The sequence below is a fragment of the Xenopus laevis genome, chromosome 8L, assembly GCF_017654675.1.
Source record: "Xenopus laevis strain J_2021 chromosome 8L, Xenopus_laevis_v10.1, whole genome shotgun sequence".
Classification (NCBI taxonomy): domain Eukaryota; kingdom Metazoa; phylum Chordata; class Amphibia; order Anura; family Pipidae; genus Xenopus; species Xenopus laevis.
In genome coordinates this window covers 86398848-86414729 of record NC_054385.1, presented here as the reverse complement: position 1 = coordinate 86414729, position 15882 = coordinate 86398848, and the positions used below count along the sequence as shown (strand labels likewise).

At 36.8% G+C, this 15882-nt stretch overlaps 1 protein-coding gene across 1 annotated transcript in view; it reads left to right on the top strand.

Annotated features, from left to right (window-relative positions):
* The first annotated feature begins 561 nt into the window (after positions 1–561).
* The window catches only part of wdhd1.L (WD repeat and HMG-box DNA binding protein 1 L homeolog), a 54188-nt gene continuing 38867 nt past the window's right edge, over positions 562–15882 (top strand). Inside the window, 12 exon segments of the mRNA NM_001088026.1 lie at positions 562–688; positions 3019–3098; positions 3625–3736; positions 5406–5557; positions 8035–8146; positions 8952–9002; positions 9663–9758; positions 10569–10661; positions 11234–11340; positions 11531–11672; positions 14141–14327; positions 15540–15724. Of these exon segments, the coding sequence (NP_001081495.1) occupies positions 3022–3098; positions 3625–3736; positions 5406–5557; positions 8035–8146; positions 8952–9002; positions 9663–9758; positions 10569–10661; positions 11234–11340; positions 11531–11672; positions 14141–14327; positions 15540–15724 (1314 nt within the window). The 5' untranslated portion in view covers positions 562–688; positions 3019–3021.

Here is a 15882-nt window from a genome sequence, read left to right as displayed (position 1 = left end):
TTTTATTTGTAATGAATGATGTAATAATTCTTTTCTTCTTACTATCTAAAGTGACAACAGCTATGATGAACTTTTGCTTGCTGTTTTTGCTCTTATTGTCCATTCAAAATACCAATAAATATTGGAAAAGAAAAATGTTACTATACAATACATAAGCATAAAGGACTTTATGACGTTAATAGCTTCATGACGCACGGCTGATCTGTACGTGACATCACTACTGTAGCTGACAATGTACAATAGATGTGGAGCAAAAAAAATAAAATAAAATGACAATTTCACTTGGCTCTAAAAACGTTCTTTTTGGTAAAATTGGGTGAAGTGATCTCATAGCAGCAGATACTGTTAGCAACCAGGAAAAAATGTTTTTTTTTTTAGTTCCCTGGAACAGGGACACAACTCTGAGCAGAAAACTGAATGGCTTCTAAAAAAATTGGAGCTGAGGTAGCGGAGGCCTGGCGAGTTGGCGCGAACACAGTTTGGGAAGAGAGCTACAGCAGCATCTCCCTCTGAGCACGCAACGCTGAGTTACGCCGACTCGTCACTCCCACAAGGCAGCTACGTGTGGTCGTGACGCCAGTCTCGCGTGATGAGACTTGTGGCGGTGGGATTGTCTAGGAGCCTGTAGTTTGGCGGGAGGTGTAAGTTTCTTGCCGGGACTGTGTACAGCACACTGACAGTAATCCAAGTAAGTGCAGCTCATTTCAGTAATGTAAAGTAATTGTAATTGTCTAAAGCATTATCAGATTATCATGGCCTGATCTGCGTTATAAATGTCATATTTAATGAATTATCAGTTGTCTTTTAATAATCTTTTTGTAATGGACATGTTAAATACTGACATCTCACCTCACCCGTTTTGTGGCGTCATTTTCTATAGATAGACATATGTATTGGCATGGTTAGATGCTAGACATTAGTAAACTGCTTATGCAGCTGCTCTGCTCAATTCTGTTTCTCCTGTCACACAAATAGAGATAGAACTGAGCAGGCCAGTGTCCTACGTGGAGTCCTGCATCAGTCAATTAAATGAAGCCTTTGTGTCCAGCCCCAGTGTGGACATAACAACAGAGGGTGCACATGTAACATTTTTTAGCAATAGAAAAACTGAAAAAATCTGTAATATTACAAAAGTGGTCTGAAGAGCTATTTTGTTATATGAGTGGGCTTGCTGCACAGAACATTGCCTCTGCATCTTTTTGCATAAAAATGTCAATAGTACTGAACTATAGTCAACTTATCCAAAGAGTGTCTTCAGACTTGCAGAAAGTGTGACCAAGCATGAGAAGTTCTTAGCTGAGATTTTTTCTATGAAATCCATACATATGAGAACCACTCGTACCATTAATGTCCTCTTTCCAGCCCTCTTCAGTATACTTCCCTGGTTCAGCCCCTGCATTTAATTTACATACAAAGATTCCCACTCCAGAGTTGAGCCACTGGGCTACTGCACAACTGCGCTTGATGTGTCAAAATACATGTAAAGGTGGCCATAGACAGACAGATCCGATTGTAAGAAATCGAGGATTCGTACGATTTTCGGATCGTGTGTGGCGTGTGCCGACATCTTTCGCCCGGCGGAGATCGGTCGTTTGGTCGATCGGTCAGGTTTGATTTTGACCCAACCGATCCCGCTGGAGCTCATGGCACATCGTAATCTGATTGTTCGGCCATACGGCCGAACAATCAGATTACCCCCGATATAGCCATGCCTGTTAATGGCATATCGGGGAAAGATCCTCTCGTTTGGCAACATCACCAAACAAGCGGATCTTTGCATCTATGGCCACCTTAATTGTGCATTCGCAAATTGGGTAAAAGTTGCAACTAAAATTTTCAGAGTGGGAATTTTGTCACTTCCCTCATCGTGTTAAAACTGCATTAGCTTGTTATTCTTTTGGTGTCAAGTCTGGTGCAACTATTGATGCAACCTGCTGGGGGAACTCTGGATTTACCACCATGTTCAGGGTAGCAGTAGTTCAAGGGTTCCACATTGTCAATAGGAACACGTGCACACAATTTAGCAAAGGAAGGATGGATGAAATGGCTTTTTTTATTTTGCTCAAAGAAGATTTATTGTGAAAGTGAAAAAAAACAGGAATACAGCAAAGTATACATTTTGACAATGCATCTTAAAAATAAACATCAAGGAGAAAATTTCTTATTGTCTGTCTTATTATTGCTACCCTGGGCTTAGACCAAAGTTAGTATCCAGATATGGTTTCTCAATATAAAGAATTGCAGGGATCTGTATGAATGCAAGTGCCATTAGTAACTGGTGTGAACAAACACACTATTGTGTCCATTTTAGCTAGGGATGCACTGAATCCAGGATTCAGCCGTTTTCAGCACGATTCGGCCGAATCCTTCTGCCCGGCTGAACCGAATCTGAATTCGCATATGCAAATTAGGAGCAGGGAGGGAAATTGTGACTTTTTATCAGAAAACAAGGAAGTAAAAATTTTTCCCTTTCCCACCCCTAATTTGCATATGCAAATTAGGGTTCAGTATTCGGCTGAATCTTTCGCGAAGGATTCTGGGGTTCGGCCGAATCCAAAAAACTGTATTCGGTGCATCCCTAATTTTAGCACAACTTCACTTGCTGTCATAATGAGGCTTTGTGTTGAGGCTTTGCTTAAGCAAAACTAAGATTGTTCAGTTCAAGAAATTAACACAAAAATAGTAGCTAAACCTACTCAAAAGAAATTTGTAAAATTTAGTGTACAAGGCATTGTTATGTAAAGTGACATAAAGGAGAATTAGGCATATTTATAAGATAGTGCCCTTGGAGAGGTTCTGCTTCTTTGTGCCTCCCCAAAACTGGATCACATGAGCAAAAGTTATCTAGGAAGAGAAGACCAAGGTGCTTGCCAGCTGCTCTGTGCTACTATGTTTTTTGCTGATTGTTTGCTATGGGTATCTGCCCATAGCAACCAACGGATGTTTGGGATGAAAATATTAGATTTATAATAGGGAATACCATTAAAATACTTACTTGCTTTATGTTTTTTTTTATAGAAGATGCCAGCTATAAAGAAGAATATGCGATATGGCCATCCAGAGGGGCATACAGATGTCTGTTTTGATGATAGTGGAAAGTAAGCATTATTTCTCTATATTTCAGTTTTAGACAACTGGTTTTCTTCCAGTATAAAAATTGAATAGAAGCAGAATACAATTTTTTTAACTTTGCCCCTGTTTACACTGCAAATTCTGTGCAGTCTGACTAAATTTAGCACTCATATTTAAAATGAACTTGCTGTTGCGATACAGTTCCTTCATATGGGATTCCGAGAGATAAATGACATACACACAACTCTGTAGTGAGAATATTGATGTAATGGCCTGTCTGATTAACACAATGCATGATATAATCAGTGTTTCCTCTAAATTCTTTAGGCTCTCTGCATGTGGGATCTTTTGTGGGATCTTTTTCAAAAAAGAGATAGCAAACATGCTGGTAGCATCTAATCAAGTACTACATAGGGTGATGGAAATGATGTAATGCGTGCCCCCACAAGTGCGCAACTTCAAAGTTGAACTGCTCAGCATTGTTATTGATTGAGAATGATAAAAAATATCTCTACACTACTGTAATTTTTTCATAATTGTTCTTTTTTCCAGCTTTCTGGTAACTTGCGGCAGTGATGGAGATATACGAATTTGGGAAAGTTTAGATGATGATGATCCCAAGTCAATTAGTATTGGTGAAAAGGCTTATTCATTTGCTTTAAAAGTAAGCTCACTTTATTTAAAAAAAAAAACAATTTCCATCAATATCTGGTTATTTTGCTCTCTCTTAACACATTAAGTGCATCCAGGCTGTATATTTTCTTTACATTTTTCAGGGGACATGTTAATGGCTCTAATCAATTATAATTGCAGGCCTCTAGCTACATATTGCTTGTATACCACCTTAAAGGAAATGCAAACCCTAAATCAAATAAATAAAATTGTTCAGGGCCCTTACGTTTGTGATTTCCATAAATAGTTTTTCCTATTTTTTAAGATTCAGTAGAAACCACCCCCCCCATTTAATGATTTTAAGGGGACAAGAAAAAAATCTGGGGAAAATGTAAAATCATAGAAATACATTCTATATGGGGGAGCGGGCACAAAAATGCAGGAAAATAAAGCATGTAAAATTGAGGTTTCATTGTATTATCGATTTTGTTTAACTGCTTGTATAATGAAATTAAAACAACAGAGCCATCTGCTGGTCTTATTGTTCATCTGGCTACAGTCAGTTGAAAATTGTAAGAAAAGGAACATCTTGTGATATTGCACCGCTTGGAACTGGCCAGAGAAATGTCTTAATTATTCAAAAAAAATTTAGGCAGAGCAATATCACTAGGCTTTTCTTCTCACAGCATTGATTCCATAAAGGAATTTTCTTTCAAATACATGGGACTGTCACCATTTTCAGCTAAAAAGACATATGGGAAGAGTTCCAGCCAGCTACCGTGCATGGGCAGAATCATGTTTGTAACACGGTATAAACTTGCTAAGATAAGGGTGCGGGTATGGGAATACTTAAAGGAATAGTTCACTGTGAAAATAAAAACTTTGTAAATAGATAGGCTGTGCAAAATAAAAAGTGTTTCTAATATAGTTAGTTAGCCAAAAATGTAATGTATAAAGGCTGTGGAGTGAACAGATGTCTAATAAAACAGCTACAACACTACTTCCTGCTTTTCAGCTCTATAACTCTGAGTTAGTCAGCGACTTGAAGGGGGGCCACATGGTACATTTCTGTTCAGTGAGTTTGTAATTGATCCTCAGCATTCAGCTCAGATTCAAAAGCAACAGATATGACCCATGTGCCCACCCTCAAGTCTCTGATTGGTTACTGCCTTGTAACCAGGGTAACCAGTCAGTGTAAACCAAGAGAGCTGAAAAGCAGGAAGTAGTGTTCTGACTGACATGTTATAAGTCAAATCACTCCAGCCTTTATACATTACATTTTTGGCTAACTAACTATCTATTTGCCAAGTTTTTATTTTTACACTGAACAATTCCTTTAATACACAAGTTTTTTCCAGATAATGTGTTTTTTTCTGTAATTTGGATGACCCTGCCTTAAAGTCTACTTTTAAAAAAAAATAAAAATAACAAAAGGAAACAATTAAACCCAATGGAATAGTTTTGCAGCTAGTATAAATGCTTCCTTACTTAGATCAAGTACAGTGTATGGCCTTATTACAGAGATAAAGGAAGTAATTTTGAAAAATTATTTGCTTTAATTGGACTATGAGAGGTGGACTTCTGTGTGTCTAGTTTCCATAAAAGAGTGCCACAATTAACATGAAATAACAATGTATTATGCATAGATAACTATATGGACAAGTTAATGTGTCTGCTCTGTTCTGTTTCTGACCTCGTGCCTCTCCCTAATTTTTTTGTAGAATGGAAAAGTAGTCACAGCTGCCTCTAACAACGCAATTCAGTTGCATACATTTCCGGATGGAGAACCTGATGGAATTCTAACCCGTTTTACAACCAATGCTAATCATGTTGTTTTTAACACTGATGGCACCAGGATAGCAGCAGGTTCAGGGTAGGTTTCATAAGCCCTAAAATAGTCTTACTGGGTTATCATATATGTATCCTTCTACAGTAAAGCACTGCCACTTCTTCAAAGTTGAGTGCATTGAAAAGTGGTAGAGCAGTGGGACCCATACATGGATAAATGCTTATTTGTTGCCCAGTAACCTCTTTATTAGATGATGTTGGACCACAGGATGGGACCTGAATCCAAAAAGGGTGACCTCTAATGTAGATTCTGATATCCTGAGAGAGTTTGCATTTTGTCTATTTTTTATTATATACCGTATTATTTTTTTCAAATAATTTGTTATAATCTGTTTCTCTATAGGCTGAAATGTAAAATGTCTGGTTGCTGTTAAAGCTTTGTAAAAGAACTTGATCCGTTGCAAAATATCTTCGAAAATTCCTGTACCTTCACTATTCTTTCTGTCCCCACTGACGCTTATATTATCATAAAAAATAGCACATGTGCAAACAAGGTACACCAAATGCAGAGACTGTGCTGCAAACTTTTTTAGTCACAGGTCATGTGAAGTTTTTGTAGCACATGTAAACACATGAGCTAGCTGTTTCCATACTTGGTTTTATCTATGAGCATTTGGATCACACACACACACACACACACTTTATCAAGGTCCGAATTTATCTCAGTATCGGCTGCTACAAACTCCGATCTAACCTGCTCGGGTTTTTAAAGCTTATTTATTACATTTTCCCGAAAATTTGCTTTGCGGGAACAGCTCCGATTAACTTTTCTCTTACGGCTCGGGGGACACAGGAACCACGGGGTTAAGCTCCTCCTCCAGGAGGCAGGACACTGATAGCAAAGCTGAAACTCCTCCTTCTCCCTCCTCTATATACCGCCTGCTTAACTCCCCTAAATCAGTTTTTTCAGTGTCCTGCTTCCAAGGAGGTAGGGACTAGGCCTCTAGGAGGCCCTACTGGTAGTGATTCTACGGTGGGGGTCTTGAGGGCGGTCTAAAGTTGGCTTCCCTCAGGGTGCAGATTTCCGCATTATCAGTGCTCTTTCAGGAGAGATTGGCACTAAAGGACGACATACGTGTTTTCCTCCAGGGGGCGGCCCATGTAGTGCCTCCTTTCAGACGACCGGTTCCGACATGGGATCTCAACCTAGTTTTGAGAGCCCTTCAGGATCCTCCGTTTGAACCTATAGGGTCGATTGAGCTCCCGGTGTTGACCTGGAAGGTCATTTTTCTGATGGCCATCTCATCGGCCAGGCGGGTCTCTGAGTTGAGTGCTCTCTCCATAGATCCACGATACATGGTTTTTCATTCCGACAAGGTCGTTTTGCGAACGGTACCATCCTTCTTACCCAAGGTGGTGTCTGCATTTCACGTCAACCAGCCTATTGCGGTTCCATCCTTTTGTCCGAATCCAAGGAACGAGAAGGAGGTTCGTCTACATTCCCTGGACGTTGTCAGGGCGTTATCTACATATGTGAAGAGAACAGCTTCGTTCAGGAAGTCCGAATCTTTGTTTGTAATTCCCTCAGGTCCTCGGGTAGGGACAGCGGCATCCAAGGCCACCATTTCAAGGTGGATCAAAGAGACTATTCGGCAGGCTTACATAGCGGCCCGCAAGAGCCCCCCGGAGGGGGTCAGAGCTCATTCGACTAGGGCCCTAAGCACTTCCTGGGCTTGGAGGAATGAGGCCTCCGCTGATCAGCTGTGCAAGGCTGCCACATGGTCCTCAGTACACACTTTCACTAAATTTTATCGTTTTGATACCTTTTCATCTGCTGAAGCGGGTTTTGGCAGAAGAGTCCTGCAATCAGTAGTTTGTTCAGACTGAAGCAGGCATTTGGTTTCTGTTCTTCCCTCCCTGAATTATCAGTTAATGGGACTGCTTTGGTAAGTCCCCGTGGTTCCTGTGTCCCCCGACACAGGAACGCCCACCCTGAAACAGGTCGATTGTTGGCCAGACATGGGAAAGGTTCTCCCGTGGCCTTGACTTTTGTTGCGTGTATATAGTTTCTTGTTATCTGCTTGCTATCTAACTGATTTAGGGGAGTTAAGCAGGCGGTATATAGAGGAGGGAGAAGGAGGAGTTTCAGCTTTGCTATCAGTGTCCTGCCTCCTGGAGGAGGAGCTTAACCCCGTGGTTCCTGTGTCCCCCGATGCCTAGAGAGAAAGAGATTTAACGGTAAGTTATACTAAAAATCTCCTTTTATGCAACCTCGACAGGTTTGAGATGTCGTGTTTTTAAATTTGGGCTTTTTAGCCCTCGGGTTTAATAAATTCCGAAAAAATTTTGATTTTTTTTTATAGTCCGATTTTATAAAATAAATCACATATTTTTCGGGTATTCGGAGCTTAGTAAATAACCCCCATATAATTGACTGATGTTTTGTCTTTATTGCTGAAAATAGTTCTTGGCCAAGATTATTATACAGGTACTAGATTGCATCCCTTTTGTTTTTCTGATAGAAGATCTTTTTTCATTTATTTATTATTTTTTTTTTTTAAGGGATTTCTTGGTAAAGGTTTTGCAGGTGGAGGACAGCACTCAGCAAAAAACTCTCAGAGGGCACAGTGCACCTGTATTAAGTGTTTCATTCGATCCAAAGGATATCTACTTGGTAATAATATATTTATGATATATATATAATTTTTTTTTTAAACTCCTATATAAAGTCCTTCTGTTGTCACATTAATCACAGAATTAGGATTTTGATGTATATGTAATCGCATGACATTGGAATGAAAACATATCTTTTGAGGGATAGTTCTACCATATGAAGTGGTCATGTTTTGGGTTTAAAGAATTTAATCAGTAGTATTGATTGTTTTGATAAATTGAGGCATTTCTTCCTGAAAAGGTTTGGGGCAAAAAAAAAGTATCTTGTCCCAACATTTTTAAGTAAGCTTCTAAAGCAGCTCTGGGAGGTGGGTCGTCGACCATGTAAACTGTTCTAAATTGGTACATTTAGTTGATACATTTCTGATTTGTCCCTGCTGAGCAGAATCTCTGGGTTTCATTACAGGCAGCTGTTGGAATTGATACTAATAGTTGCTAATACTTCAGAGATGCTGCTGAGAAATGTATCAATGAAATGTTGCAAAATTGTAACAGATTAGTCTGCCTGAATTACAGATCTGCCAGACTCAAACACCACAGACAGGAACATTCAACTTTAAACTTAGATTTTGGAAAAACTGTAAAAATTAAATAATGGAAATTAATTGAAAAAAGTCTATTTCTGGGGAACTATCTGAAAACAACTGAACGGAAGAAAAAAGTGTTTGGAAGGTGAACAACCCCTTTAAGTGATTTCACTGATAGTGACAGTCTTAAATTTCAAATGTTATGAGTGTTATTGCAAAATATGAGATAGATGTGAAATCTTTAACTTACTTGTGTGTTTTGTTTTTTCCTCTTACAAGGCATCTGCAAGTTGTGATGGATCAGTGAGGATCTGGAAAATCTCAGATCAGGTATGACTGAGGTGTATAAATGCAGTAAATGGTACACAGTGTCGAATGGTTACTTCTAGGCTTTTGTTACTTTTACTGTTTAACTATAAAACTTAGAGATACTGATACCAGAATTAAACCGTTCTTTACATCAACATTGTATTTTCATGTTATTTATAATTTTGCTATAGAAGGATTTGTTCTATGTTTTTACATTAGCGATCTGATCCCCATGTTCCTCCATGAGGGGGCTGAAATTTGTGCATCAGTCCTTTCTCATTAGAAATTCTATTTGACAGGGTGATAAGGGACATTCAGGTTTAGTATCTTCAATCTACAATTACTTACAAAAGCAGACCTATCGGTGAAAAATGATCAACATGACCTATAGGTAGCCTTTAATGTACATTCATATTTTGAAGTCGTTTTTTTTAGTGTCAGTATCACTTTAAGTTCCTTCTTCCATTGCTTTATTTTATTACAAAATAACTTGTATGTTAGTATGTCTTCATTTATTTGTCTTAGTTGCAGACAGTTTTGATTTCATGATTAAAAGAAATAGTTAAAATAGTAGGTTTTATTGTAAGAATAGTTGCAGTGCTGTAAAGGCATTTGGTGGCAAAAATATGAATAAGAGAGTTATTAAAAATTGTTTTTTATTCTTGGCTTTTCCTTCTCTAGACCTGTGAAGCAGTCCTGCCTCTGTTAGAGAAGTGCAACGATGTCTTTAATGCAAAGTCTATATGTCGTCTAGCCTGGCAACCTAAAAGTGGAAAGGTGGGCAATTAAATTTTTGCACTTTACCAATATAAATCAACATAAAGTTGATAAAATAATGAGGTAAAGAACCAATAAATATATTTAATTAAAAATGTTAAGTTAAATGCATCCTTCCATTTAGTGGTCAGTTCAGTTTTTATATGGCTACACTTGACTGAATGCTACCCTTGTTTACACCCATTAATCCTGTGTCAGTGCAAAAACTTTTTTTTTAATAACTTCTCCATAGTGTTGCAACTTTAACACCACTTATACAGTTGGTAAACCTTACTATAGAGTATCCTTACCGTGAATGTTTTGGGGCTATGTAAGTTGCAGCAGATTCGTTAGTTAGTGTTTGTCAATTTATCTTGCTGATAAGTTATGGGAGTTTTGCTGATGACTTGCTCCACCCCAATGAATTTGCTCAGTATTTTAAATTCCTTTTACTTGTGGTTTAACACTTGTATACAGTTGAAAAGGAGAGAGTCAGGAAGTGAGCAAATTGAAGGCTTGCACTTGTGACTGGGTTTACTCTTTACAGGCTAAAATGGTTAGACACCTGTAAAAGCTATAATAATGTAGATGTTTTATAATGTCTGCCAATCCCTAACTTTTCTGACTTCAAAGATGGGTATAAGAAACAATCAATAAAGCATGTTTAAGAAAGCTGTAAACTATATCAAGGTGACTACAGACAGGTTACCCTGGAATATATATCACTTGCAAAGATTTTTTATAAAATATCCTTAAAACATATTTTATTAAACATTTCTAGTTTTCTATTTTCTAGTTTTTTAAAACTTTTTTGTTGTGTCCTCCTTACAGTTTGTTGCCATTCCTGTTGGAAAAGCAGTCCATCTTTATGACAGAGACAGTTTAAAGAATATCTGTACCCTATCAGATGATTTTATAACACAGGTAAGTTCAAGTGCTCTTTTTTTTAAATTCTTGTTTTATTGACAAGTCTTGGAGACATGAAGACAAGTCTATAGCTAAATATAGCTACTAAATAGCCAATCACACATTTGGTAGGCTTGGGGTCTAAGCCCAACAGACTTGGTCAACCAGAAGCGTACAAAAAGTACCAGCAAAGCAACCACGTAGTCGTTTTTATAACCCTGTAAAGGGACATGCTGTTTTGTGAAGAAATTGGAATTTTCAGACTGTTTGAAAAGTTTCTTCCAAATATGACTGAAAATATAAATAATTAGAGCAAAAAGTGATATGCCTCACAAAAACTGAATTACTGCAAATCAGAATAGTTAAAGGTAAAGAAACGAAACACTTATTTCAAAGACAGATGCCTTTTGCTAGCCTTATAGATTTACCTATGTGATGTAAAAACAGGCTCAAATATGTGGGGAAATTGTTGCTGAGTTGTCACAGCTACTGTTCAGTATTTGTTTCCTGCATTAGTACCATATTCTTAATTCCATTTTAATGTTTGGATCTGTTTCTCTCATTACTGATAATATAATTGTTTCTTCTAGCCCGTTAACATTGTGGCCTGGTCTCCATGTGGACAGTACCTGGTGGCTGGAAGTGTGGATGGTTGTATTGTGGCCTGGAATATAGCAACCAAAGCATGTTTGGAAAGGTAATTTAGTGTTTCCCTCCTTGGTATCAGCAGTTCACTATTTTCTTTAGGCTATCTGCGCAGGTGTGTGGGGGGTTCTTCCTTCATCTTTGGCATAAGAACACAAGAATTAAAGCTTTTGACTCTTTTTGTGAATAGTGGGTGATTTATGTTGCTAATATTTTTTTTTTTTTTTTTTTTTTTTTGACAGAATTAAACATGAAAAAGGTTACACGATTTGTGCTCTTGCCTGGCATCCACATCTGCCACAGATTGCCTATACAGACAATGAAGGGAACCTAGGACTACTGGAAGATGTCTGTCAAGGAGATGTAAAACAGCCCAGTGCCAAAGTATTGTATTCATCATTGTTTATAATTAAACTTCCTTCTGCAGCTGTACTATCAAATGAAATGACACTGCTAATTTATTCACGTTAGAGGAAACAGTGGTTTGAACAATATAACTTGTAACACACAGTTCTTCATAACCCCCTTTGGTTAATACAAATAACTTTACCAAATAGTGGCAGTAGTCGGCTTAATGATATGGTCTAATCAAAAATGGTGTTTTGTTTTCTTTAGAAAAAAAATGATTTAAGAAGTTTAATTATGGTGTAATAAGATGGTCATATAAAGTAGAGTGAGTGTAAATAATAACAAATAAAATTAGACACCTACTTGCTTGGAGCATGAGTCAACTGATAATTGGAAACCTCTGTCTTTCTGCTGTTGGCCAGTAAATCTTTGCTTATTAGTAACTTCACCAACCGAATGTTCACACTGGAAATTTGTATTATTCTTATGTCTCTGCTCTGGTACCCACTTCTTGCTGAATAGTAGTAGTGAGGACAGCAATTTTAATAATCCCCCTTAAGTGCACATAACTGAGAGGTCACTTTCCATATAAAATTGCTGTTCAGTGCTATTTTGATTCCCACAAGCCCGCATCCCCTGTTGGAAGCATATAGGTTTCATTAAAGGACAAGTCAACCCCAAAATAAAAATGTGGGTAATAAAAAAAAATACATAATTCTAAGTAACTTTCCAATATACATCTATTACAAATTTTCAGTGTTCTTAAAGTTATTTGTAAAGACAATTGCTATTGAAAGCAGCATTTGTGTTAACTCCTATTTAAACAATGTTGCAAAAGTCTTAGTTCCCCTGCAAAGTCAAATCTGTTAATCAGCTGGCTTGTCTTGCATTGTAGAATTCAATGGTAAGCTGACACAGAAACTGGACTTCACTCCAAAATAGATGCAAATAAAAAGTTTTATTACGCAAAAAGGAACATCTCAGAGATGCGTAATAAAACTTTTTATTTGCATCTATTTTGGAGTGAAGTCCAGTTTCTGCGCCAGCTTACCATTGAATTCTACATGTTTGATACTACCCCCCCCCCCAAGCTGAAAGTCTGGGGCTTGAGCACCAGGACCCCCTGTTAGTATTGGTAAGTGTACCTTACTACTCACCATTTTTGCAATATTGGATTTTTTCGTTATCCCCTACCCCAGTAAATTTCATTATTACATTGTATCAACAGTCTGAGCCATCAGGGCAGAGAATAGAAAGGGACAAACACTGTTTTCAGTAGCAATACATATACAAATAACTTAAAAGCCATAGAAAATGTGTAATGAATGTATATTGCAAAGTTGCTTAGAATTATGCTGTCTTTAATAAAGCAAAATTCATTTTTTTGAGTTCAAGTTTACTTAAATCTTAGCTGTCATTTGCCTGAAGAAGCCAACTTTGATGTGTTGGACTGATGAAGGTATTTTAAATCAGTCACAGTAAAGGCATAGTTTAACAAATTGTCACTTTGAATACAGAACATCGATTTATGTTGCTTTTGCTTATTACACATGTTTTATGCTCTTTCAAGTATTTGTTATGCTCTATCAAGTATCTGTTAAAAATCCACTTAGATAGCATTGCAATTGTTTTAGCTCTACAATAATAACAATAATAATAACTGATAATTCACTAAATCTTTAACCTTAATAATGGCTAGACGTTTGCTTTATTAACTTCAAAATGGTGCTGTCAGTCTGTTCATTATGATTACAAATATGGGCATGTAAAATAATTAGCTCCGTTCTAATAACATTTCATTTACAGGTTTTCACCTGTCATTTTTCCCAATGCACTGTACTTCACTTACAATGCATTGCAAGCACATTGGTCATAATGCTTATAATTGCCATTGCAGCTGGATGTGACAGAAGCCTTCAGCTGATATATATTTCTGATGTTTCCTTAGTGAATCATTAGGTAGTAAACAGAAATATCAATGACAGTGTTTGTGTAGTTTAAAGAGGTGGTTCACCTTTAACTTTTAGTTTGTTATTGAATACTAAGCAACCTTTTTCATCTAACTCTTTCCAGATTTCAAATGGGAGTCACTGACCCCCTGTAAAAAAGAAATGCTTTGTAAGGTTACACATTTAATGCCATTGGGACTTTTTTTTTTTTGGAGATCTGCTGAATAAAAAGCTAAATAACTCAATAACCACAATTAATAAAAAATGAAAACAAATTGTAAATTGTCGGTGAACAACCCATTTAATGCAATGGTTGTATAATGTTAATGAAGACTGTAAAGCTTGGTCAAAGCAAAGTTTATAAATTATTTTTAGATCATTTGTCTTAGCCTTAAATTATATTTTACAGATATTTTCCCTTGAGCAGTGGTGGTATAAGTCTTCTTATACTAAACACATGGAAAGCTTTATAATTTATACTGTTTATAGTGTTCAGTCTATTTGTGCTTTAGACATTCAATATTCCTTATTCCAAAATGTGCGCAATTTTTCTAGGTTTCAAGTGCAGAAACCAAGGATTATGATGAACTCTTTGATGGTGATGATGATGAAGATTTTCTTAATGGAGACATGATTGGACATGAAGGGGCTGTAAATGATGAAGATGATGATGACAATTTCACAGCCTTAACTGGACGTCCGCGAAACCGAGGAGCAATATTTGATGATGATATTTCATCAGGTAGAAAACAGCTGATTGGTGTTTAGTCAATTTATTATTTTTTTTTAATAAGAATTTGCTCAGTTATCTTCAATTTTGTGTAGGTAAGCTGCAAAAAGTAATAAGATGGCACGTAAATGAATAACGACTGCCAATCATTGAGAAATTTCGTGATATAGATGTGCACAGAGCAGATACCATTTTTTAAGGTCTGTTTTTCAGTGATTTGTATCTTATTCAACTTAAAGGAATTTCAGATCTATATAATACTTTTAAATACAGTATTATTACAGAAAAATAAAACTTAATCCTTATCGGAAAAACGTAAAAGGCATGTGCACAGTACCATTGTTTAATTATGCTAAAAGTAAATTTTAAGGTGAACTACCAATTTATGCCAGCTTTTACCTTGTAAAACCTCTCCCTCTACTTGAACTTATTAGGTAATTGGACAGACCAAATATGAGGGTAAAAACAATCCAAAAACGTGTAATGGGTGAATCTTTGATCAACGCAAATATAATACGCCCAAAGATATATTACAAGTATGGGATCCCTTATTAGGAAACCCGTTCTTCAGAAAGCTCCAAATTATGACAAGGCCATCTCCCAAAGAGTCCATTCTAAATAAATCTAATTTTTAAAATGAATTTCCCTTTTCTCTGAAATAATAAAACAGCACCTTGTACTTGATAGTAACAAAGTTGCATGAATCCATATTGGTGGCTATACAATCCTATTGGGTTTATTTAGTGTTTAAATTAATTTTAAGCAGACTTGGAAAGATCCTTTATCCAGAAATCCCTAAATCCCATGCATTCCAGATAATCCTGTACTAGACTAATATTTGTGATGCAGTCCCCATGTGGGTGTTATATGGACAAGAATTCGCCTCCCAGGCACCGAAGCATGAAGCATAGTCCCAGTTTATTAACAGTTCAATAAAAAGAGTGCTATACAGTGTAGTATGACTATATAAAACAATGACAAAAGGGCTACTAAACTATTGTTTGCTGATAATTCTGAACACAAAGAATCCATATTTTGTACTATTTGATTTTCCAAAGATTCAATCTGACCCCATATTGCTAGCTAATTATGTTTGTGTACTTTTGTAGCTTCTGTACTTATATATAACATTTGAATATATAACATTTGTTACATGGTGATTTAATGGCTGTATACTTCTACTTATGCTAATATTTTCTTCTGTTTTTTTTTTTATTTTACTAGATGTTCCATCTCTAAAGCTAGTTGGTAATGAAAATCCAGTAGTGGAGGATGATCAAGCTAGTAGTGTGCAAAACTTTACATCTGTTGCTTCAGTTAAGCCTTCTTATAATGGCCCCATGCCCACACCTCAACAAAAGCCTTTCCAGTCTGGCTCTACCCCTGTGCACCTTATGCACAGATTCATGGTAAATTTCAGATACCTTGATCACATAATCTAGACAGTTTACTTTAAAACATAGGATTTAAAAATGTTTTAACTAAAACGTGCATGTTGCTATTTAATCTTTTAGTGTTATTTAAAGGGGTTGTTAACCATCCAACATTTTTTCTGTAAAGTTGTTTT